A 25,114-nucleotide genomic window follows, 5' to 3' on the forward strand; every position below is an offset into this window, starting at 1 on the left:
TTAACCTGACCTCCAGCAGATTCAGTATGAAATCTCATTCTTGATGATCAGCTTGTTTGATTTGGCAAAGATTTTATGCTGGATCCCCTTCCTGATGCAGTCTTCCCCGTTTATCTGTCCCGCTTGGGAACTGCAAGTACACCGGAGTACACCGGCTTATCAGCCCCCCTGGCTGGATTAGTGGCTGCACACTGTAATTACAAAGTATCTTTGGTTACTATATCCATAATCTGACATAATCATTTATGTCTTTCTCATCATTAATTTGAATAGATGTTTCAAAACAGCTGCCTGGACGTGTTACTGAGCTCTTGGTGAGACCTGCCAATAGAAGGGCTATCAGGAGATTAGAGAGCAGCGCTGCAGGATTTACCAATGCCACAAAGGACTAGAGATGTAATCTAAATTGCTACATGAGAAATTGAGAGAAAGCCACAGTTCCTTTGTTTTGTTTATGGTTCACAACTTTACATTTTTGGTTCAGCACACTGAAAAACTCCATTATAAAGCATGAGTCAAGCGTAAGTGAGTAAAATACACATAGTCTGCTGCAAACTTGTAAACACAGCAGAACATTTCGGAGTTAAAAAGCAAGTGAATATTGATCCTAAACTCGCAGTGCTGTGAGAAAATCACGTTATTTTTACAGTTCACTCTGCTGCCTTCACGTTTAGAAAATATAAATTCCCGTAAAACCTCTGGGATAAAAAGGCTTATCTAAAGAATTTCAAAGTTAGATTTACGTGATTTTCCCCAAACTTGAACAAACTATAATTACAGACACCAGTTCTTAAATGTCTGCAACAGGGAGAGCTCCCAGGCCTCCAAAAAAGCCCTTTAGGAGTTGAAACAAGGTCATCACAACACAAACATAATCTCAGTGTCATATGGCACATTTGGAGAAAATGGCATTATAAGTTAAAGGTCTTGTTCCAAGTAAATTCAAGCGAGCACAGCTGGTTGGAGGTTTAAAGAAGCAGGCATATTTGAGACTCATTCTAAAGGATCATTCACAATTAGGTGTTATATAGTAAATGTTAGTGATTCTTACAGCTAAGTAATCACCTGGTTCGGTCTTATAAACTGAAACACGGAGGAATGACGTTTTCTCCAAAGTAAAGCAACGTGAATGTAAGCTAGGATTCGATTAAAAAGTCTGTTTTTGTTCAAATGATTAAGCCCACATCGCTGAAAGACTTGGTAAATATGTACATAATGGAGACAGACGTAATAACGTTCAATCAGCCTGACAAACATGTTACAGATTGTACCTTCTTTTTTTTTTGAGAGAGAGAGAGTATAAACTACACAGTGCAAGCACAGCTGATGCTCACAGCTTTGTCTATCTGGGTCAATGCACAGTATGACAAGTTTAAATAGAGTCAAAAATTTTCCATTGCATATTTCTGACCAGTTAAATTCATCACAGGAGGAGATATTTCCCCCCCTTCGCTTCTCCATTCAGCCTTAAAAATAGACTTTCTGTGCAAAATAAGACAATGGTCTTCTTTTTGTCAACACAATACAGCCTCTGTGTGTCAGCAGACACGTCCAGGCCTGGAGTTGCTACCATTAACATATCTGACAGCTGAATCATCATCACTTACTGGTAGTAATGCCAAAGCTGAAAGTCATCACGAAGATAATGGATGATACTGTTAGAAATTCTTTGATTTGCAAACAAGCTACCACAGAGGGAGTTAACTCCTTGAAAAATCTTTATGATATGTGTTAACAGTGAAGGCGTGATAACTGTTTCCTTATCTCTTTAATGGAAGTTGTAATAACACAACATTCCTATCAGTTCCTAAAATCATGAAGTACCATCCAAAACAACTTCAGATAGATTATCTTTTACTCCCCATCCAATTTTGGTTTTATGTGTTTATTTTTATAAACCAAATTAGGTCTTATTTCCCTTCTGACACGCGTTTAAACATTAAACCTCTAAAAGAAAATATTTCTCATTTTGTGGAATAAATGCTAAAATATGGATAAGACATATATTATGCTAAGGTTTATTCTAGCACTTAACAAATAGATGTAAAAAAAAACACAAGTTAAAACTATAAGAAAACAACAACAAGAATAATAATAATAAGTATAATTATCATGTAATACTCTGAAAAATACTCTGAAACTATTAAATCGTGTTTTTAAACCACAAACTAATAAAGTATGCCAAAGGTATTCAGTGAGAGACAAAGTTGGTAGCGTAATGTCTAATATTACCCAATATGCAGTGAAGTGTTGCACAATACTGAATAAACTCCACATTTATTGCACAATTCGTTTGTGCCAGTTGTAAGAATATGAAGAGCACGTAAACGGACATGATATATCTGCACTGAGAAGAAAAGCATTAAGCCTCAGACACCTGCCGGGTCAATTTATACCACGTTTTATGCTGGGAAACCATACTCCATAAATACCTCCATTTTCTGTCTATTAACCAAATGAGTTTTCCAATTCAGGGTCGTGTAGGGGCGGAGCCTATCCCAGCTGTCATGAGGTTAGAGGTGGTGTACACCCTGGTGGTCTGTTGAGCACAGGGCTGAAAGACTGTCAAGCACTGATGATCACATTTTCATCTAGGACCAATTTTGAATTCTTAGTAAACCCAATGTGAACGTCTTTGGACTGTGAGAAGAAGCACAGGTCCACACAAAAGGCCGGGCTTGTTCTTTCTGTGGAGCTGCAGCAATAATCACTTCACCACAGTGCCGCCACCTATGGTAAATGGCCTGCATTTGTATAGCGCTTTTCTAGTCCATAGGACCCCAAAGCGCTTTACACTACATTCAGTCATTCACCCATTCACACACACATTCACACACTGGCGATAGCAAGCTACATTGTAGCCACAGCTGCCCTGGGGCACACTGACAGAGGCGAGGCTGCCGGACACTGGCGCCACCGGGCCCTCTGACCACCACCAGTAGGCAAACACGGGGTTAGTATCTTGCCCAAGGATATTTGGCATGCAGCCTGGGATCGAACCACCGACCTTCTGATTAGTGGCTGACCTGCTCTGCCACCTGAGCTACAGCCACCCCTATGAATACCTGCTCTGCTTAACTTAGAGCTAAGGGCTCAAATAAAGCTTCCTATCACTCCATCACACCCAACGCTTTTCACACTGCTAAGCCAGTCCATCATCTACCTGCTCATCCTCTCTTTTCACCCCTTACTGAACCCTCGCACACACACACCCCCTCTCAGCATCCCCAGCCTGCATTCCCCTCATTGCTTCTCGACCATGGAAAGCCCCTGGTACATTTTCAGAGCTGCTGAGCTTGTACACAGACACAGAGCCCTCTCTCTCTCTTTCCACGGTGCTGCTGGCCAAAGCCAGCCATCAGATCACATGCTATCTGCAGCCTCAGCAGCAGAGGAACGCAGCTATTTGCTGGGGGCACACATGCTGAGGCTCGAAATGAATGACTGGCATTCTGGTGACCTCCCAGGATGGCAGTGGCCTGGTGGGGTGGAAGACTGTTTTAGGATGGGATGTCATGGCTTGTTGCAGCGTCATTCGTCTGTGGCAGGCGTGCTGTCTCCGGGGCAGAAGGCTGCAAAATATTTTCACATCTTAAAAGGGCATCTTGGGCTCAAAGCGTAACAATGATCAGTTTGATTCACTTTCACCCTGAAGATGGTGATGACTGGACCTAAATGGATCTATTTTGTGGCTTTTTTTTAGTTTGAGGCTGAACCCTGTAATAAAACTCAAACATCAGTCACTAAACAAAATGATCTATGGCAGGCTCCCTTTGTTGTAAAACTTCATGACCAGATTTAAACACTTGACTTATCAGGATTTAGTCAAGTACCAGAAAATACAGTTAACTTATGAGAAGCTTATATCTTTCAGTGCCTCAAAGATAAGTGAAAAAAGAGAAGTAGGAAAAATAAGGGGATGGGAAACATCATTACAGCAAGCATGTTCTTTGTTTCGGATCAAAATATCACAATAGTTTCATTTTGCCTTTAGGACGTAGAAAGCAAAACAGAAGGCTGTATGTGGTATCCATGCATTCTGCAGTATCTGACACCTTTGGCTGGTATTACTGATAAGCCTTCTTGCACCTGTGACTGCAAATTTCTGTGCAGACCACAACACACTGTCCTGCTTCTTGCTGTTCATGGAATTATTTGGACCTGCAGTTCCTCTTCTCATAATACATCTCTTTTCATTTTTGAATTCTAGCATAGACAGTCACAGAGCAAAGTACAATTCACAAGAAGACCTCTCAGATATCAGCAGAAAAATGTGGATTTTCCAGTTTTGCAGACAGAACTCGGAGAGTTGGGTGCCTGTGCTCTCTTTGAGAAGTCACTCGAACATGGATGGCAGTTGGAGGCAGTTATAGCATTTATAGCAAGCTTAAAATGCTAAAATAAATAAACAGATTTCCATTCAAAATACATAAATAAATGGAATAGATGTGAGCACAACTTGCTATAAATTATTCAGATGAACAATAGCAGCTGGGACTAAGTTGTGTTTTTCTAACACTGCAAACTTCTGTGCAGAGCGAAGGGAAACTTAAATTCCCCAAACAAGGGGTGTGAGCCATTGTTTAAGATGAAGTTGGCCATCTACTTCAAGAATCTGATATACAGAGATTCTAGGTTAAGCTGCGATTTACTAATCAGCTTCCCTGACCAGGTCGCAGTTTACATCGGTTTGTTCCTGTCCTTTTAAGATAGACTGCTGCACAATGACACCAAAGAAAAAGATAAAACTGATTCAATACAACATCTATAAAACAGTGTCATAATTACCTTTTTAATGTAAAAGGAGGGCAGTTTCTGCAAGCACAACAAACACTGATAACCCTCTCTGCATACTGCATACTGAATACTGCATACTGAATTTTGACACAGTTTGAGTCAAAATTCAATCTTGAATCAATAATAGTCCCAAGATACGTAAAGTGTAAGATCGTACACGTTCCACAGTTTGAGCCTTGACGTTTGTAGCGTCGGGTGTGCTGGTATTGCAGGCCGTGTATATAATAATTGTACATGAGCAGCAAGCTATCCATCAGGGTGGCCGAGTGGTTAAGGCGTTGGACTTAAGATCCAATGGACAACAGTCCTCGTGGGTTCAAACCCCACTCCTGGTAGAATGTAACCAATCTTTGAATGAGTTTCATCTGTGTAAGGGTGCTTTTGCTCCATTATCACCTCTTACTTCGGTGCTGCTTTTCTGCATTTAATTCAGAACCACAGTGTTGCGGTGGTGTTTCCTCACAGAAAGAAAGTCCAAAGTTCAAATTCACCACCAGACCGAGGACTTCCTGTGGGGAGTTTGAATGTTCTCACTGTGTAATCTGGCTTCCTCCCACACTCCAAAAATATGCAGTTAGTGGGGTTAGGTTAATTGGTGACTCTAGATTGGCTATAGGTGTGAATGTGAGTGCAAACGGTCGTCTGTCTCTCTGTGTTAGCTTGTCTGACAGCAATTTAACTGTTTATTAGCCTTTTGTAATTTCACTGAAATTAAATGATGAACGATGGCGTACAAAAAGTCTTGACCCAGATATCTGCTCGATACACTGGAAGCATCAAAATACAGGCCATTTCTCTGGAGACTAAATCAGGATACCAGTAAATGGGTTAGATGCATATCAGAGTGTTATCTATCTTCTTCCTGAATTTTTCCTAAATTTGGAACTATTTATTTATGATTTTGGACCATCTACCTGATTTATTTTAGCAAGCACTGTGCCAGATATGGCTGCACTACACATCTGTTTTGACATCTCTTCATACTGTATCCCCAGTGATTCATATATGTAGTCTGTTTGCTATAAATGCCTGGAAATTCCCTTCAGTGCCATCCAACTTGCAGCAACATGCTGAGCTTCTTCCCTTTAAACAGATAGGCAACCAGTTTTTATTATCTCTACTATCAATCTAAACAGGTGTCAAACAGGAATGATGTTATATGTTGCTTGCCTGTTTACTTCGACATAATTTCATCAGTAAACTAAACTCCTAACATTGGAATTTGAGGTGTTGCGACATACAAAAACTGGGAAACTTATCATCAGCACTTTCCTGAGAACAGGATGCTACTTGAATGCAGCACACCTTCTTTTTGTCTCTTGTGTAATGTGTGAATCAGGAAGCCATGCCACTCCAACACTATCGCTTACATTCCCCACCAATCCTGACATATCAGGTGACCTTGTCAGCTATTCCGTCTTATTCTTTCCCACGAATCTAACAGTGCAACATGCATCCTGTCTTATCCAGTCCTTTAAACTCTCTGTCTGCCTGATACAGCCATCAAAGACTTATATGATCTGAGTCCAAAGATATGAATATGCTTGAGGGAACAAAAAGAAAGTGATAATGATGCAGAGATAGACATAGAGTCAAGCATCTTGTTGCACAGGCTTCAGATAAACTACAACACTAATCTCTCTGTCTGTGTTGATATGGCCTCTTTTTAAAACTATGACAACTTCATTCGATAAAATATCTTTTAAAATGACCTCCAACTGCAGTTTAGAATAAAGCAGATAAAAAAGTCTTTAAATAGAATGTGATAAAGACCATTTCATGCCTGTTAGCTATAGCTTTTTGCAGGATTAATTTGTCTACTTAGGTTCTTGATGTGCTTAAAGAGCCATAGGACCATCACCAATGGTGATTTCCATTTTCAGTTAATCAAGTGATTATATCTAGATTAAAAGATTACCTCAGTATAAGATTAGTTAAAGAAAATAATCCCACTGCGGTCTGCTGTTGCTCAGACATTGGAGAAAGTGGTTTTCATTCGGAGGTGAGAACTGGGATGAGTCACAACAAATGAGAAGGTTTAATCCCACCTCTTATCACACAAACTGTTGACAAGGTGGATTTTTTTCTTCTTGACAGTCTGAACCATTTGGTGCATCTCAAATTACAAACTTCCATATTTACACTTTCTATTTTGAGTGCGTACTGTAATTGTGTTCAGACTGGCAAGTGCAGCTACATGCCGTGTACTACAAGTATCTCTGTGGGGTAGTCATAACATGCAAGCAGTAACACTGTACACTGTACACTTATCACCCTTATCTTGAGCTAGCAACAAGCTAGCACAAGGTGTTATGCTGCCATTAGCAATGCTAGCTGGCAAATAGTAACAGATTTTAGGAGTCAATATCACTTGTATTGTGTTTTTGTTTAGTTTTTATGCACATTAAACTTTTTCAATGTATAAAACATTAATGTGAGTGGTCACACACTCTTACAATCCATAAGTGTAGCTAGAGCAACAATGGTCAAATATTGTGACTGCTGCTTGTGGCATGTGCTCAGTTTCACTTGGGACAGCACTATTCTGTCCAGTTACTACTCAAGTAATGACAGTGTTCAGAGTGTACCACGTGGAAGTGTTTTAGCATAACTATCTAAATAAAACGGGATTTCTAACCCTTCCTGATATTTAACCTGTGCACACAGCTCAATAAAGTATGAGAAACATCAGCTCTGACTTTTTTTTGTCTGTTTTATTTCACAATGTTTTATAGAAGTCTGAAGTCAGTTATTAGGATGGTTGAAAAGTTCAAGTCAGTGTGGTATCCACCGCATTTATCTCAACATATAACTCATCATCTTTAATGGCATACTAATACCAGAATTTCTTGGGTTTATAGCCATCAAGTTAGGTAAATTAACAGTACTTTGAACAAAGTTTTATAGTGTTACAGTGCAAGCAGCCTGGGACGTTGCAGACCACTGAATCCTGCACACAAACAAAAAAAGCCACATGATCCTTGGGGTTCTTGTAAAAAGAAAAGTACCATAATGTTGTTCCACCATGCAATACCACCTGGAAAGCATCTGATCGGTATCTTAATTTTTCATCATGACAATGATCCCAAACATGTTGCTAATGAAGTAAATGCATAACTGGATTTTTTTTTTTTTTTTTTAAAAAGCAAACAAACAAATAAAAACACACAACAGAACACTATCACATGGGGATTGGATATTCAACATTAGCTTTGAATATCCTTCAAGAAACCTGGAGAACTATTCCTGAAGAATACTTACAGAAATTAAAGAAAGTTTGGCTAAGAGAGTTCAGGCTCCAGTGAAGAATAAAGTTGGCCTTAACAAGTATTAGCTGTTAAGCTTGTGAGAATTGCCATTTTTGCCTTTTGTATGTTTTAAGCTCTCTTAGACAAATTCTGTTACCATGCATTAATGGAAAAGCATACAAAAGATACAAAATTATGTAATTAACAACCTGATTCATTATTTTCTGCTGCATCTAGTTTCCATTTTCCTAGCAGAAAGTAGAAAATGATCTGTGGCTCAAGATTTTTGCACAGCAGTCTTTCAAAAACACAAACACATGCTAATTAAGTCTTTTTAAAATGAGTTTCTGGGTCATACATCAGAGCAGGATGTGCTTACTGCTGTTTAGGAAGTTTGGACATGCTTGATAAAAAACAGGAAACAGAAAATCCAAGCTATGCAAGTTTACATGAGTGGCAAACTCATTGTATCCATGACAATTTCAAAACTGACAGTGTTTTGAGAAGCAAACTGAACTTTCAAACAGGAACAAGCCCAGAGTTATTTTCAGCACTGTAGCCAGGCTGACAAACAGTCAGAGCTTCTTTGACCTTAACTAGCTATGAACTTGTGAAATTCTTTACAAATAACATTTTAACCTGTCTTTGTCTCCTCACCCACATTTTAAGTGTTTCCCACAGCAATTTTAACCACTATACCTATTGGTATTTACTTAAAGTATTTTTACCATTAATTAAGGTTTCAATTTCTAATATAATCAACCTATATTTAATAACATGCTATGCACGACAAGCTTTTGAGGTGGCAGTAACTAGACCGTAGTTACAAAGTCATGACTTGATTCGGTTGCCAGTTAATTAGAGACTTATTTCTAACCTTCTCTTGATTTAAAAAAATCTTTAAAGAGAAGCTGTCATACAGTTACCTGATCATCTGCAGAGGAATGATTTATTTCAAGAGCTTCAGTCAGGAGTCAGAGCTCATCGCTGCACAGAAACAGCATTACTGAAGGGTATGAATGAACTTGCCAATGCCTCTGACTGTGGACTCATCTCTGTGCTTGTCCTGCTAGACCTCAGTGCAGCACTAGTGACTGGTAACCACAATATTCAATTTAAAGATTAGATCACACCATTGAAAAGATCTGCATTGCAGTGGTTTAAACCAGCGGTCTCCAACCCCCAAGCCACGGACCGGTACGGGTCTGTGAGTCGTTTGGTACTGGGCCACGAGAGTTGAGGATCGGGTGTGAAATGTATAGTTTTCAGGGTTTTTATCATTTTTCATCGTTATCTATTTATTTATTTTTTATCGTTTTTATCGTTAACTCAGTTTCCCTGGGTCTTTTCCCATGTGTAATGAATAAAACTTCTTTATTGTGGTACCAGTACTGGTTTTATTTTGTTGTATTTATCCACGAAACCTTAAAGGCTGGTCCATGAAAATATTGTCAAACATAAACCGGTCTATGGCGCAAAAAAGGACCGCTGGTTTAAACCATATCTATTTAGTAGACTCCAATTTGTTTATGTAAATGAAAATTCACACGCAAAACTTACTCATTGAGTTTCACAGTTTCAATACACATGCCTCTCTTAGGCAACACTATTAGAAAACATTGCATAAATTTACATTTCTATGCAGATGATACCCAAGTTTATCCCTAAAGTCAGATGATACAAATAAATTAGCTAAACTGCAGAAATGAATTAAGCCATAAAGACCTAGATGACCTTTAGGTTCATGCTTCCAAATTCAGATAAAACTGAAGTTATTGTACTTGTTCCTAAAAATCTTAAAAACATTGTGTCTAAACAGATATCTACTTTAGATGGCATTACCTTGGCCTTGAGTAACACTCTGAGGAATCTTGGAGTTAGATTTAAATAGGATGTGCCCTTTATATGTGCATATGAAGCAAACATGTAGGACTGCTTTCATTCATCAGTGATGCTGAATGTCTAATGCATTCGTAATGCTAAGTTGTTTCTTGATCCACTGAATGTTTCTTCTTCACTGATCAATTTTCACTCTGTGTTTATACACCACTACTGTATTTAATCATTAGCCATTATTAAACTATCTCTGTCTGTCCCATCATAGTTTTAATTTGGTCCCATCTTTCTCTTCACCCCAAACCTGTCATGGTAGATGGCTGCCTCTCCCTGTGCCTGCCGCTGTCAAAAGCTTTTTCCTGTTAAAAGGGAGGTTTTTCCCTTCCCATTGTTCTTGCTCATAGAAATTGTGTGATTGTTGTAGTTTCTTTACTGTAGGGTCTTTACCTTATGTTATAAAAAACATGGAGGCAATTGTTGTGACTTAATACTGTATAAATAATGAATTGAAGGTTGAATTGTCTGTTAAATAGCGTCAAATTGTTACTATAATAAGTAAATACACTACTATATACTGTTCTGTTATAAGATCTGCTTTTCCATCATTTCTTCAGTGTTTATTTTACTTTAACATTGTTTAAATCTTTGAATTTATTTATTTTATTTATCTCTTTTTAGAAAAGCTCATGAAGCAATTAGATTATCCAGCAAAAATAAAGGTGTGTACCTTTAAGGACTCCCCCACAGAGGTTTGCCTTCCTGCTGCTCTCCTTTTCACAAAGAGATTTTTATACTCTCTTTAACACATGCCTAAGATGAGTAAATTTAGACTCAGACTGTTTCATTTGTGCAACTGGTAGTTTGACTAGTCTCACTGTTGCCTCATTTGTGCTCATGTTTCCACGAAAACCACAAGAGGAATATGAGTTTACTGTAAATAGCAACAACACAATTGTGTTTCATTTTACTGGGTGTTCTCGGATAGTCTTCAGTGCCACTCTTCTTTTCACAAACAAGGAATAACTCATGAAATATAAGTTTTGTCTGGTTCGGGGTTTCAGCGCCTACAGGCAGACAGACACTGAGGAATTTTTGTGGCAGGCCACTTTAGATGTTCATCTCCTGTAATGACTTTTTGAAAACGTCCATAATTGTCAAAGGGTCAGCCTCACATTCCTCAGCAAGTTCACAGGAAGTGTGCTACAATAGGGGACAAAATGACCAGAGGCGTTGTCCACCAGCAGACACACACATGCTGACACACAGGGAGGGAGCAGAGGAAGTAGTGAGGTGGTGTTAAATGACTTGAGCGGGCTTTTAAATAGGTGGAGACTATGCTGCTTCACAGTGTGGATCTGAAGGTGGAAATGCTAACATGTTGCACTTTGCTGACCAGTTGGCTCCATGTGAGTGCCGCCCACAGAGACACAATGTCTGCGTGTTCTTTCTTTTTTCTTCTTTACCAATATGTATGCTCATGTCCACAGCATGAGGCAATGTGTGTGTTTAATTAAGGAGGTAGGACAAAGACCATCAATAGAAACTCATCCAACCTATAGATTTTTAGGTCTAATTAGATCATTTGCCTGAGGTCAGTGGCCACACACTGGTCGACAGTAAATTACTCATGACTGTTGTGCTATGATTGCACAGATTTCTTCATCAATTCACTCGCAGTTTGCAATTGTTTTTTCTTTTTGATGGGGATTTTGGTGGGAAAATATGGACTATAGAGAGGCAGGATAGCATCTGTTGCACTCTGCGCCTGCTGCTTGGAGATATGAATCGCCTGTTATGACTAAAATGTCTGCTATTTAAAGGCCCCATAATAAAAGCCAGAGTCATGTCTAAAGTCCTCAATATAGCAGCCGTTAGGCCCTGGCAGGTAATAAATAGTAGCTCAGGCTTGTCTTTTGGCTCTGACAGAAATAAAGCCTGCCATAAAGATTTGCTTTCTCCCTCGAGGCGGAAAGCGTATCCCTTTAAGGAAACAAACATGGATGCTCCAGGCCTGTAACAGACACATTTTAAATTTGTATCGTGGTCAGGTCTATCCCAGCTTTCTCAGGCCTGTCTTAGTGGTAATGTTCAGATTTGGACTGTAAAGCTGTGCCACTGCATGGCATCCTCCGGGCTTTTGCTTGCACGATGTTGGGTACAACGAGTCATTATGTTTGTAGTAGTGGGGCTACAAAGACTCGGGATTCCAGGGGACAGCTGTCCCACACATGTACCACACAGGCACACGCACACATTTAAGGCATGTAACAGCTTCAAAACATGTGCACCAGCAGAGTTTTTATCAGAATCAGAATCAGAAAGGGTTTTATTGCCAAATGTTGAGCAGGTTTACAACATTAGGAAATTGTCAGCCCATGGTGGCCTGTAGTGAATACCAGGAGCCTAGATTTCTACAGCCCAGAGATAAAAGGTTTTCAGGAGACCAATTTTAGGAGATTTCATTGTATTTCACAGTGCAATGTTTTAGACTATTTCATTTTTACACAAAGATTTCATAAATAGCTCTAGTTATTATTCATGTGAAGCAGTTGCAATAAGCTACGCTTTGGTCTAGTAAAAAGTTAAAGTAGAAGTAGGAAAGTCAGTGTGTTAATAATAAAAACTCAAGGTAAAGCTTTATTTTGACAGCAGGCCTTTTACAAATTTCCAACAAGAATTATGCAAAGGAATTAATAAAAATTAACTGCTATTTTTTCTTTTTTTTTTTGCAAATGCACAGTGTTTACACAGCAAACCTCCAAATGACCCCTCGATGAGCATTTTTTATTTAAGATTGATGAAGCACTTTCTCCCCCCACCACTACATTTATTTTTCAGTTGGGACGCGTGTCAAAAGCAGATAAACACATTTGAAACCAAAATTTAATTTAACATAGAAAACTCACAAAGTTTCAGATGTTAGAACTGAACAGCCATCCATTTCCTTCTGACTATCCAGCTCAGGTTCAAGGTTGGGGCTGTCACAGGGAGAAAAGTGGTGCTTATCATGGACAGGTTACCAATCTGTCACAGACCTAACACATAGAGACAGACACCTATAGTTGCCAGTTAACCTAACCTTATGCACATCTTTGAACTGTGCAGTATACAGAGTAAGCCCACATGCAAACATCACACAGAAAGGCCCAGGCTGGATCAGAACCCAGGACCTTTGTGCAGTGATTGCAGCAACAATGGTAACCACTGCACCACCACCACGGTGTCTCGCTTAAATAAAAACTTTGAGCCTGGCATGGCTGTTGGCTGGTCTGAGTATTTCAGGAACTAGTGATCTACTGGGATTTCCCCCCACAACCATCTCTAAGGTTTACACGGAATGGTCTGAAAAAGAGAACATATCCAGTGAGCAGCACGTCTCTGCGTGAAAATGCCTTGTTGACCCAACAGGTAAAACAGTGATTCAAACAATCATTAGCTTACAACCAAGATATGTAGAAGAGCATCTCTGAACTCACAGCACAGCAAACCTTAAAGTAGATGGGCTACAGCAGCAGAAGACCACACTGGGTGCCCATCTACTGATGACCTCTTCCAGCAGCACAGTGCACCATGTCACAAAGCTCAAATCATCGCAAACGTGTTTCTTGAACATGACAGTGACTTCACTGTACTCAAATGGCCTCCACAATCAGTAGATCTCAATCGTTTGGGATTCATTGGAACCCGAGATTCACATCAAATGTGCATCAACATGGACCAAAATATCTCAGGAATGTTTCCAGCACCTTGTTGAATCTGTGCCACGTAGAATTAAAGCAGCTCTCACCGCAAGCAAGGGTTCGATCACATGCTATCAAGGTGTAACTCATGAAGTTCATATAGCTTTTGTGCTTCCACTCAGATGATGTCTTCAGGCCTTGCTTATTTCAGCAAAACAATGCCAAATGACACTGAGGATGTTTTCCAACATGGCTCCCTAATAAAACAGCCTGGCCTGACAGGAATCTGGGTCTGACACCCATTGAGAACATCTGGCATATTATGAAGTGAAAAAAATAAAAATGTAATCAAGTCAGAGTGGTTACAGTTCATTTTCAAAACTAGAGCTCTGTGGAATTCCTGAATGCTTAAAAGGTGCTGTTAAATAATTAGGTGATATAATAAAGTGGCAAACATACATGCATACTCTGAAGTGCTACTGGCATCAAATTCAGCTTGACAACAAATTTAACATAAAAAGCAATAACAAGTCTCAATTTAAACAATTCAAATGATTTCTTTTTACTATTTTAAATAGACCATCCCAGCTGTTTTCAGAAGCAGAGTTGCACATGCATCACCAACGATTACAAGAAACATAAAATTATTATAATTATAGATTTCTATACGTTCAGGTGGCCTTCTGAGTATGTGCGTTAATTATGCATGCTGTTAATGGTGCAGTACATGCAGTGCAGTATGTTTTTAATTGAACTAAAGTGAATGATTCGCATACTTTTGCATCACTGAAGGAGTTTATCACTTCATAACTGCTGCTGTTTATCAAGTAACTCACAGTTTAGTGAAACAAAATGCTCATTCCTTTCCTATACTTCTCTTCCTTTCCTCGTTGGTAATAATAAAGCGCACTGCAGCTTCCCTCCTCCCTCCTCCCGTGTGGTTTTTACGCTTTTGATCCCCGAGGGACCTCGCGTTTTGCATTCCTGGCATTCCGACCTCAGTCCCTCCTCGGTTACTTATTATCGCCGCTTGCTCTCTCCACAATCATTTCACAGCAAGAGAGGATCGCGGCAACACGTTCAAGGGGGGAAATGAGACACGTTTAACTTAAAAAAAAAAGCTGATGCCAATAGTGGAACTATTTTTACTTCGAAGTCGAGGATAACGTTGGGTTATGATGAGAGCGTGAGCTGGTAAGAAGAGCGTCTTTTCCCCCCTTTCTTTCTGTTTTCTCCTGAGCGCCAGAGTCGCTACAGTAAAACTTCTCGTTGAATCTTTGGGAATTGTGTTTTAATTTAAAGTTACTTACAATGTATTAAAGAGGAAAGTCGAGCTGTGGAGTGTTTTACGTGGTGGTTTTGTGCGCTTTTGCTCCACCGTGAGAGTGGAAGTTTTGGCGCATGCACTTTTTGCCTGCAGTGATAAAATATGTCCACATCTCCACTTTGTCGCTGTTGGTAACATAGACTCATTGTCACACTGTTTTCTAATAAATAAACACATTTAATAACTTTGTGTTTAAAGTGTTGCTGTTATTGTGAAAGCCTGCCTCAGCTTTATTACCGTCTGACCTCACTGCCACCTCAGACTGATCCTACTTTACTCTCTCGCCCCTTTGTTCCAGGTTCACAGCAGTTTTTTTTTTTTTTTTATATTTTCACTGAGGAAAAAGTCAACTGATTCAAAGAGATAATCACTAAGTTCACAAAGCAGTATGTTGTCCACCGAGGAGTCGTCTGGCAAAGTCCTGCATCGGCTCATCCAGGAGCAGCTCCGCTACGGAAACCCCACAGATACCCGTACCTTATTAGCCATCCAGCAGCAGGCCCTGCGGGGAGGCAGTGGAAGCAACAGTGGACCCAGCAGTGGGGGCGACATGAGCAGTAGCCCACAATCTTCTTTGGAGAGTCTCACCCAGGAGGATCCTCTCTACCCTCAGCTCTCTGCGAGGCAGGAACCGCAGGGCCAGGAGCACCAGGGAGACTACCATCACTCAGAAAGTGGCTACCAGCTGCATGGGGAGAAGCTGCCAACCTATGAGCAAGCCAAGGCTCAGTCTCAGTACATGGCTTGGCAGCTCCATGAGGGAAAGCTTCTGCATGAAGGGGTCTTCCACGAAGAGGCTGATCTGATGGCGCTAAAGTGCAGCCATGTGCGGTCTCTCAGCGAGCATCACATGCAGATATCTCTGGAGAGGAAAGACGCAGCGGCTAAAGCAGAAGCCATAAAGATGACCTCTCACAGCTACCCTGAGCTTCCTTACTACAGCCCACAATGCTACCAGGGCCTGGGGCCAAACATGGACAAATGCAACCCACCCCCAGAGTACTCAGCCCCCATCCAGGGCCAAGGATTTATCCCTCACCAGGTCCAGGAGCCAGTGCAGCCTCAGCAGCACAGGTACCAGATGGAGTTTAAGCAACTTTAACATTACATCATGCACTCCGGTGTAAATTTTCTCACAAGAGCCCGCCCAGTGGCACCATTGTGTTTCACATGCGTAAACACATACTTTTAGTGTGAGTCACACCGCAGTCTGAATACTTATTCATATTTCCTCTTTGAAATCCGCACCGGAGAACAAGTCCAGCCCTGTAGGTATTTGTAATGTCTGGCATGCTGCTAAAGGAGAGTTTTGCATACTTGCGTTGCCTAGGATAGTTTGAGTACGTTCCACATACAGGTTTTTAGGTTCTTTACTGGAGCTGGCTGGCCTGCCTGTGTATAAATTCATACACAGTGATACGTTAGATGTCATGCTATATAAAAAAGCTCTTTCTCATATTTATATTCCATTACGGTATAAGTGTGATTCAGCTAGAGTGTCCTCTAATGTATGCGGGTATCTCTTAGGTATGTCCAGTCTGGTCAGCCAGCAGAACCCCCCTGCTACGGCACATTCAACAGCCTGCCACCTGCTGGCTTGGAGGAGCCCAACCAGGTGGAGCTGCTGCTGATGGAGAACGAGAGGCTGAGACAAGAACTGGAGGCTCACAGGGAGAAGAGCGGCCGTATTCAAAAGGTGAGAAGAACAGAAAAGCTTCATCTCTCACTGGTCCACAATTGAGATAAACTAGAATATTTTACAAGTACTTAAAAAAAAGGTTTCTCTCAATATCTTTAATTTTTAAATACATTCAACTCAAAGGAAAGGATTACCACACCATTAAGTCATGAAAATCCCAAAGGAATTTGGAGAGCATCCAGACAACACCCTCCATCTGAGCCACCTGTCTATGAAACACAAGCCCAGTTAACAGTTGCTTCCCTGATATCCAACCCCAGGCACACTCCCTCATCAGGGCAGACAGATGAGATCAGCAGCTGCTTCCTTCCACACCACAGAGACACAAACAGAGGTCACAGCCTGCTACTGTGTTTACACACTCCTTTCATTGTGTAGCTAACCTAGTGGAGGTCAAAAAGTGTGCGTGTATGTGTGTGCGCGTGCGGAGACCATAGATTTTCAGTCTAATCTGGGGCTTGTCACACAGCAGCCAGTTGGGTTTCGACCCCCACACTTTTAATGAGTGCTTGGGTGGGGGTCTACAGCAGTCAAGTGGCGGGCTGCCCTTAAAAAGTGAAAGGTCTTTTTTGTTTTCGTACCCAGCACCACTTTTTCCATGTTCTCCCTTTTAAAACAGTGCTACGTTTACAGCCATGTTTTTGCTTTTTGTGACTGAGTGTCAGACCAAACCGGCTCCTAAAACGAGATATTTACTCGTTCAACGTGCTAGAAACCATTTCGGTGACATTTGATATCTCAGCCAATTTATGCTTTAAAAAAATCCCTTTTGCTCTCTGCTGGAGTTATGTCACATGGGCCTTGCCTTGTCTCAACCTTAAAGAATGATAATTGCCAGGGTTGGAAAGTTTTCTCCGTCAGGCCGCAGCCCTGGGTAAACATGCCTGTGTGACTGCCGTAATGGTGGGTGTCTCTTTGCCGTTTTCCGCAAGCCAGGCACAGGCATGCACACCTTCCCTCCGCTGGCAGCCTTCCCAGTTCTGTGTGTGTGTGTGTGTGTGTGTGTGTGTGTGTGTGTGTGTGTGTGTGTGTGTGTGTGTGTGTGTGTGTGCTCACACACCTGGAACTGAAGCTATCAGCCCTCAGGAATGTAGATATAAATCAGTCGCAAAGGGAGTGGTGCGGGCTTAAATTCCTTCTCAGTATTACACCACACACATGTTCACACACACACAGGGTGTGCTTTATTCACATACATTCATGTGAACCCATATATGTATCTGTGTGCTATAACAGCATGAATCAACATTCCAGCTCCTCTTCAGCATGTCAAGTAGGTTAACCCAAAATTCCTTCTCTTCTCCTTTCTTCCTCTTTTCCAACCCTCCTATATCTTCCCCCTCCCCCTCGCCCTTCCATTGCAGTTGGAGCAGGAGATCCAGCGTATTTCAGAGGCCTATGAGACACTGAGGGAGGCCAGCAATAAGAGAGAGAACTTGGAACAGACACTGAGGAGGAGGCTTGTGGCTGAAGCCAGGAGGCTGCAGGATTTCAACAGAGACCTTAGAGGTACTGACACCAAACTGCAGTATTCAGTGACACCAGCTTCAGCAGGTCCAAGGTTTTTTTTAAATTACTCTAATTGATTACACTTTGCTGCATCACAGAAAACCTGGAAAATGCTAGGACCCATGTTGCAAAAGAAGTCAAGGCAGCCGACCATAACCAGAACATCATGGCAAAGCTGCTTGAACAAAGTAAGTATGTCGTTTCGTTGGGCTAGTTTCCTCTCCACTCCTCCTCCTTTTCATCCTCTAGAATTGGCATGCTTGATTGGACTGGATTGTAGCGTACCATGGGCCCCCTTCTGTTGCTAAGGGCATCGTTTCATGCAGGAATTTCACTTACATAACTTCAGCTTATTTGGTAAGAAGGCTTCATAATAGGGAATTCAATCCATGCACCTCCTTGCAAAAGGAAATGAAGCCCTTCTAAATCACAGAGCAGCAGTGCAAGTGGTAGAAATGAAGTCCGCCCACCACCACCACCACCTCCTTCACCACCACCTGTGTGTGAGTTTGATTTTCAAGCGGGGTTGTGGTGTTTGCATGGCCTTGATGAGGAATTCTCTGTGCTATGTGGGTCAAAGGGATAGGGCAGATTTCTCCCCCTTCCTGCTCTCAGCATTCCGGGAGTGCTTCACTAAATGAAGAACACTGGCCACCATGTAAAAACTCGGATACTTATTCGGTTTTAGGAGGGATAATTGCGGATTAGCTTTCCGTACTTTTTCAGAAAAGACTTGAGAAAAGTTTGGAAAAAAAACTTTCACTTCCATTCTGTCCAACACACTTTGACTCTAATCCTGTAATGCTCTTCATCTGACCGTGTTTACTTTTTCTTTTGATTCAGATGAGGAGCAGAATGTCGAGCGGGAGCGCATGGAGAGGGAGCTGCAGCGGCTGCGAGCCGCAGCTGAGGAGCAGAACCTCAGGGCCAAACGACTCGAGGAGGCCCTGGAGGCGGCTCGAGGACGAGGTCGCCAGCTCGAGGAGGAGCTGAGGAGGAAGAGGGCGTATGTAGAAAAGGTGGAGAGGCTTCAGAGCGCGCTGGCTCAGCTCCAGTCCACCTGTGAGAAGAGGGAGAGCCTGGAGATGAGGCTGAGGACACGACTAGAGCAGGAGCTGAGGAGTCTGAGGGCACAACAGGTAGAGCCTTTGTTCTTGGTCATATATGACGGCAGTTTTTTGTTTGTTTTTTAGGATCTATCTCAAATACTTTATCTCTTTATCACAGAGGCAGTCACAGCCCCCTGGAATGACCATGAACTCACTCCAAGAGCGCCTGCGGGAGCGTGAGGAGCGAATCCTTGCCCTTGAAGCCGACGTGGTGCGCTGGGAGCAGAAGTATCTGGAAGAGAGCACCATGAGGCAGTTTGCCATGGAGGTGGCTGCCACTGCCGCTGCCCAGAGGTAAAGACGGATGTAGCTTGGTGTCTCATTCTCCTTCTGATGAATGCTGGGAATTCATGTGTACAAATGCTCAGTTTAGCTCATTCAAGCTTGAATTAAACCCAGGAAATGTTCTTTTTCTGTTCCAGGGACACCACAATCATTAACCACTCGCCCTGCCACTCCTCCAACAACAGCTTCAACGAGGACCTGCCAGTCGCCGACCACAGGAACCAGGAGATGGAGAACAGGTGCATACCTACTATTTATCAACCCCCTTTTTGATTTCAAACAAGCCTTCAGGATTTGCCTCTTTTTTTCATCCACTGTTTGGTTACCAGCTTTCTGACATGTTTTTTCTGCTCTGCATCAGGATCCGTGCCCTTTATGCTCAGATTTTGGAAAAAGATGCCGTGATCAAAATCCTCAACCAGCGGCTGCACCAGGACCAGGGTCGAAAGGACGAGCAAAGTCCACCTGAAAACCTCCTGAATGCAGCGGGGGCAACCCTCCGATCTGCCTCCTCCACTCCCTCCATCAGCCCCACAAAGAGCAACACTAAGACACGAGGTGAGGAGCACAAATTTGCCATTTTTTGATCCAAAGACATACATTTTTGTCTACCGCTGAAAGGTTTGAAATAAAAAGGTGCACATGCTGACATCTTCTGTGACGCTTTCTCGTAGGTAAGAGTCTTTCAGATGATCAGACTTTGCCCAGTCGTCAGCTCTCTCCTCAGTCTGAACCTGGGACGCTAGAAAGGCAGGCGGAGGGAACCAAAACCAAAGAGGCAGCCAGTACAACTAAGCTCAACAGTGGTAAGCACCTTATCATGTATGAACGATGGGTCAGTAAGCCAAAAAAAGCAGCAATCCTGCACAAAGTTATACCCCAGTACAGCTGTACACATAAAAGGCATTTTTGGCCTCGACTTCATGAAGTGCATATTGATTAACCATGCTGTGGAATAACCAACCAGTCAGATACCATGTGTGTAGGCCATGGTTCATAATGTGGGCCCTGTGGAATGTGCACAGTTAGGAAATAATGTAGTTTTGTTGACTGAGCACGCTCAGTAGAGTGGCCTGTTTGACTGTGGAAAACGTCTGTTAACCTTTAGCCACAGCTAACTGAAATGCATCAAGGACTTTTCTTTCTGCTGGTCTTAGCCTTAAAACACTTAAATAATTATCCATGTCTTCTTTGTTTGTTTTCTTTTTCTCCAGTCAAGGCAGCGCCTAAGAAGTTGCTATTAAACCCCTTCAGGGGCCTGGATGAGCTGGATTCGGAGGCAGTGGAAATCTTCATTTAAAGAACTGAGAGGGAGATTTTGAATGGGGATGCGGAAAAGAAAAAAGAAGCTATTTCTGAGTATCTGTGAAGAGGTGCAAGACTGGAACTAAATACTGGAGGCAGGAATGTTACCAAAAGAAAGGAGGGAAAAAAAGGACTGTTTTCACATTTTAGAGACAGAGCTGTGCTCCGACTCACTTTCTCTCACTCGGCTGGACAGCTGCAGGCAGTCTGCCTGGTGGAGTGAGAAAAGATGAATCTTCTGAGGTACTTGGACAGTATTTTGGATTCTAACATGGCAACGTGTTCTCAGAGAGTGTATGCCAAAATATTTATAAATAAATATATATAAATATAAATGCTGCTTTCCCACCCTGTATAATCCCTATTATTTCTCTTCCCAAACCAATGAATTAAAAAGCTACATATTTATCTTATCTGGTTTCCACATTCCCCAAATATTAACTTAAGCCTCAAGCTCTTCTAGATAAACATTTAGTAAGAGGTTATCTTTATGATCCACCCCTTCTCTTGAAGTTTAAAACAAATGAACAAAAAAAAGTGAATTTAATTCCGATCAGATAGATATTATCTTTACGTAAGACTCCCCGTTATTAATTAATTTAAGCTGATAACACTGCTGATTTTAGCGCTCCTGCTCTTCGCACGTCTTGAGTCTCGGGTAGCTGGTTCTACAGAGCTTCAGAGGTGCATGAACAGGGAGCTGTATAATATATAAATGCATATACTGACACAGACCTGGTGTTGCAAGCTTGCAATTTTGGGAGGATGCAGCATCACGGTGTTTCATCTTCTCTTTGTTTCTCATGCTCTTTATCTTTTTTTTTTCCTCATAGTATGTTTGCATGTGTGGTTACAGTTTGAGAGTGTTTGCCCTGATGTGGTGATCCAGCTGGTTTGGTCGCCATTTAGGGGCAAAAGTTGAAAATGCTGTGTTGTTGTTTTTCTTTTTGTTTACTGTGAGCTTTGAACTAACAAACAGGTTAATTATTATTATTATTATTGTTATTATATATTTTCTACAGATGTTTGTTATTTTAGATACGATAGTGCTTTGAGCGGGACGCCAAAGAGTTTTATGTATGTATGTTTGTTGTAAGTTATGTGCCGACAATCACGGTCTTGTCAAGCTGTACACAACCAACCGAGTGTTGACTTCAAACAGACATTTCTGTGAACTCGAAACAATATGAAGGTTTAATACAGTTGAATTGATGCAACATTTCATAAAGCAATAAAATATTCTAATATAATTTACCAGCTGTCTGACTTGTTTATCATTTCATTTATTGGCTGAACGATAAATACCGAGGTAGCTCCGTTAGCGCTTTTCTGTTTTCTGATGAGTCTCCTCTCCGTTGTTACGCCATCTCCTCATTCCTGCACCGTCGTTCCATCGCAGAGAAGAGTGCTCTTCATTAATGAATACCAGAGCTGCATTCTTTTGGGTTCAACTTTCTCGGGTGGCCAGCTCTCTTGTTCTCCTCTTGCCACGGAGAGCATGCTTGGCATAGATTACATTCTCATTAGGACGCGTAACCTTATACATGACAAAGGCAGGTTTCTCCCAGATTAGCTGCTAATGTCATTTGAAAATTCTTGTGCACCTTTGCTAACGTGCATCACATTCCTGCACGCTTTCAATGCCTCAGCTATACCTCACGCCCAGAAGTGTTTATGAGCTATTTCAGGACAGGCCACTGGACATGAAGATGAGAGAAAGGAGAGGTCTGTTATATGGTGTCTATTTCCAAATAGGTCACGCACATATGTGAACACACACAGACCCGCTCAAACGAGCCACAAGTATCGACTTGTACCAGTTTGGGGCGGCGGGAGCTCAGACATTGGGTTTTCACAGTGCGCCAGAACAATGAGAGTGACAGCGACAAGGACAATGAATGTTATGGTGTCATCAGTGTCCTTTCATATGTTTCAGCGGTCACCCTGCATGGTTTGGTTTGTTAAAACTAAAACACATCACCACAGTTCTAGTAGATGCCTGCTTTATTCACCTGGTGATCCTGAGTGGTTCCTACTTCGCTTTCACATACAGAATACTGTTCAAAGGTTTCGTGCACATGAGAGCTCAAGGTTCTTTCTTTTATATCTGCCTTCATTGGGAAATACAATGACAGAAGCATCTCTTTGGTCCTGAATTCATTCTGCAGCTTGATGCACACAGCCAAAGCCAGCGCTATCTTCAGAGATGAGAAGAGCAAGGAATCGTGTAACAAATGGCATGACCCACACAGAGCCCTGATCTCAGCATCCCTGAGTCAGTGTGAGATTACAATAAGAAACATTAGATAGCCTTAAAGGACTGTTTTGAGTTCACAGAGAGGGTTGGAGCAACTTTGCTGCCAGCTTTGAAAAACAAGTCCACAAGTTGCCCATTTAAAGTTGAAGGATAGTTAAACCCCCCAAAATCATTTAGTTTTGCAGTTTACTTCACTAATAGTATTCTTAAACTCTTAAATTGCCAGTGCCCATCATATCTTAAACACCTCACAGTTCCACATTATCCCACTTTGGTCTCGAATGGCAGTCATGGCAACCCTTATAAAGCTTGTGTAAAGGTATTCTACCTTTACACAAGCTTTATAAGGGTTGGTTGATGAGTTGATCTAATCAGCATCATAAACCTTAAACACATTGATATCAAAAAGTTTCACATTGACACATGCTATGCTTCCAGACAGCACACTGAGCACATGTGAACATTGTTCATTTTGTATGTAAAGCTTTATATTTGGCAATGTATTTTAAAATTTTTGTGTCCATTACTTTAAAAAAACATAGCCTTTTGAAACCGTCCGTCCATCCATCCATCCATCCATCCATCCATCTTCATCCGCTTTATCCGAGGCCGGGTCACGGGGGCAGCAGCCTAAGCAAACCGTCCGATTCTTTAGATATACTCTGTAAATTGACCATGAACACCACAGCCTGCTCCGTTTCAGTCCAGCAACATTCGTCACTGGAGCCCCCATTAATCTGTACCACACTGACTTTAATGCAACCTTTGAATAATCCAAAATTACTATCTGTTTTATAAGATGTTTCACAAAAGTGCAATTCCACAACACATCCTGTAAATATCAAATATGTGGGGAAAAAAGGTAACTGAATTAGGAAGTTACACATAAAATTAATTACAATTTTTATTTGATAAAGTTTCACTTGCTCAATAGTGACTGCAACTTTATTTACATTTGCACCACGAACCCTTCACAGAGAAAAGAAAACAAAAGGATGTGTTGGGTGTGAGAAGCTGTGGGATCAGATCATTCGGGCTTGTGGTTGCTCAGTTTTCCAAAAGTAGAATGGGAGGCAGAGTCTTTAGCTATCAGGCTGTTTTCCTGTGGAAGCAGCGCCCACTTTAGATTCAGAAGACAGACACTGTCTTTACTTAAAGCTTTCCTTTGTTACAGTTATTGTTGGATGAGAAAACCCTGAAACATCCTTTAGTTATCCTACTGGGAACTTCCCATGATACACTGTGTGTTTCTTCTCCGCTCACCTCTCTTTATTCCCATTGTGTTTACACACCACTATTGCATGGCTTTAAAATGTGTACTCTCTTACTAATCTTTTGTATAGTATTGTATTTATAAAATAAAGCAGCGCCATTGTGGATTGCGGAAGCATTCAAAAAGGCTGGACGGTATTGGTTTGGGTTAAACAAAGCCATGATACATTACAAGAAGATGTTTTTTGTTTGTAGTCCTTGGATGGCTTATTTTTAGAAATTAATTCCTCCAGATCAGCTTAAAAAAAATCAAAGTGCAATAGCCAAGATAGTTTCCAACATGAGATGATGTTTTCCTTTAAGACAAACAGGCCTGACTTGGCTTAAAAATGCAACTGTATCCTTAACGGAGAGCTTGACGGTGCACAGGTTACTTTTTAAGAATACTCAATCTTAAAAGGTTTACAAGCTTATAAAAGAAAAACTGAGGGAATAACCAGACATTCTTTCAACTTTACACCTAAAGATTTTTAACAGAAAGACTAAAGTACAATCTGTGGAACTATTTATTTTCAGTTGTTTAAGTTTTTTAAGACCCATGAACTATGAGGAAATGTAAGACTTTGGAATTTAAGAGTGCATGTCAAATATGTGTAGCTAAAATACAATATAACTATATCCTAACCAATACCCCCAAACAAACTAGTATTAAACTCGAACGCAGCTGAGCAGCTGAAGTCAGGGCATATCCTGCAGTAGTGGGTTTAATGAGTGGATGAGGAACATGTAAAAACACCTAAGCAAGCCTGGACTTGGACAGAGAGGATATGAGCTGGTGAGATAGCACAGA

The 25,114-nt window shown here is 41.3% G+C and overlaps 1 protein-coding gene and 1 non-coding gene across 2 annotated transcripts; both read left to right on the plus strand.

The window, feature by feature from the left end:
- Window positions 1–5,049: 5,049 nt before the first annotated feature.
- Window positions 5,050–5,132, plus strand: trnal-uaa (transfer RNA leucine (anticodon UAA)). The gene has a single exon. It is a non-coding gene; the product is annotated as a tRNA-Leu (tRNA).
- A 9,442-nt stretch (window positions 5,133–14,574) lies between these two features.
- amotl2b (angiomotin like 2b) lies at window positions 14,575–22,049 on the plus strand. The gene is made up of 11 exons (XM_086272156.1): window positions 14,575–14,755; window positions 15,187–15,962; window positions 16,416–16,584; window positions 17,952–18,096; window positions 18,195–18,284; window positions 18,940–19,235; window positions 19,324–19,499; window positions 19,628–19,729; window positions 19,852–20,048; window positions 20,165–20,296; window positions 20,705–22,049. The coding sequence occupies exons 2-11, from the start codon at window positions 15,277–15,279 to the stop codon at window positions 20,788–20,790; spliced, it is 2,079 nt and encodes a 692-aa protein (XP_086128282.1). The 5' UTR covers window positions 14,575–14,755; window positions 15,187–15,276; the 3' UTR covers window positions 20,791–22,049.
- Window positions 22,050–25,114: the final 3,065 nt, after the last annotated feature.

Source organism: Aulonocara sp. 'chitande type north' Nkhata Bay, linkage group LG18 (assembly GCF_057382095.1).
Source record: "Aulonocara sp. 'chitande type north' Nkhata Bay isolate Kocher_YH1m ecotype deep benthic linkage group LG18, A_spYH_male_GT1.1, whole genome shotgun sequence".
NCBI lineage: Eukaryota > Metazoa > Chordata > Actinopteri > Cichliformes > Cichlidae > Aulonocara > Aulonocara sp. 'chitande type north' Nkhata Bay.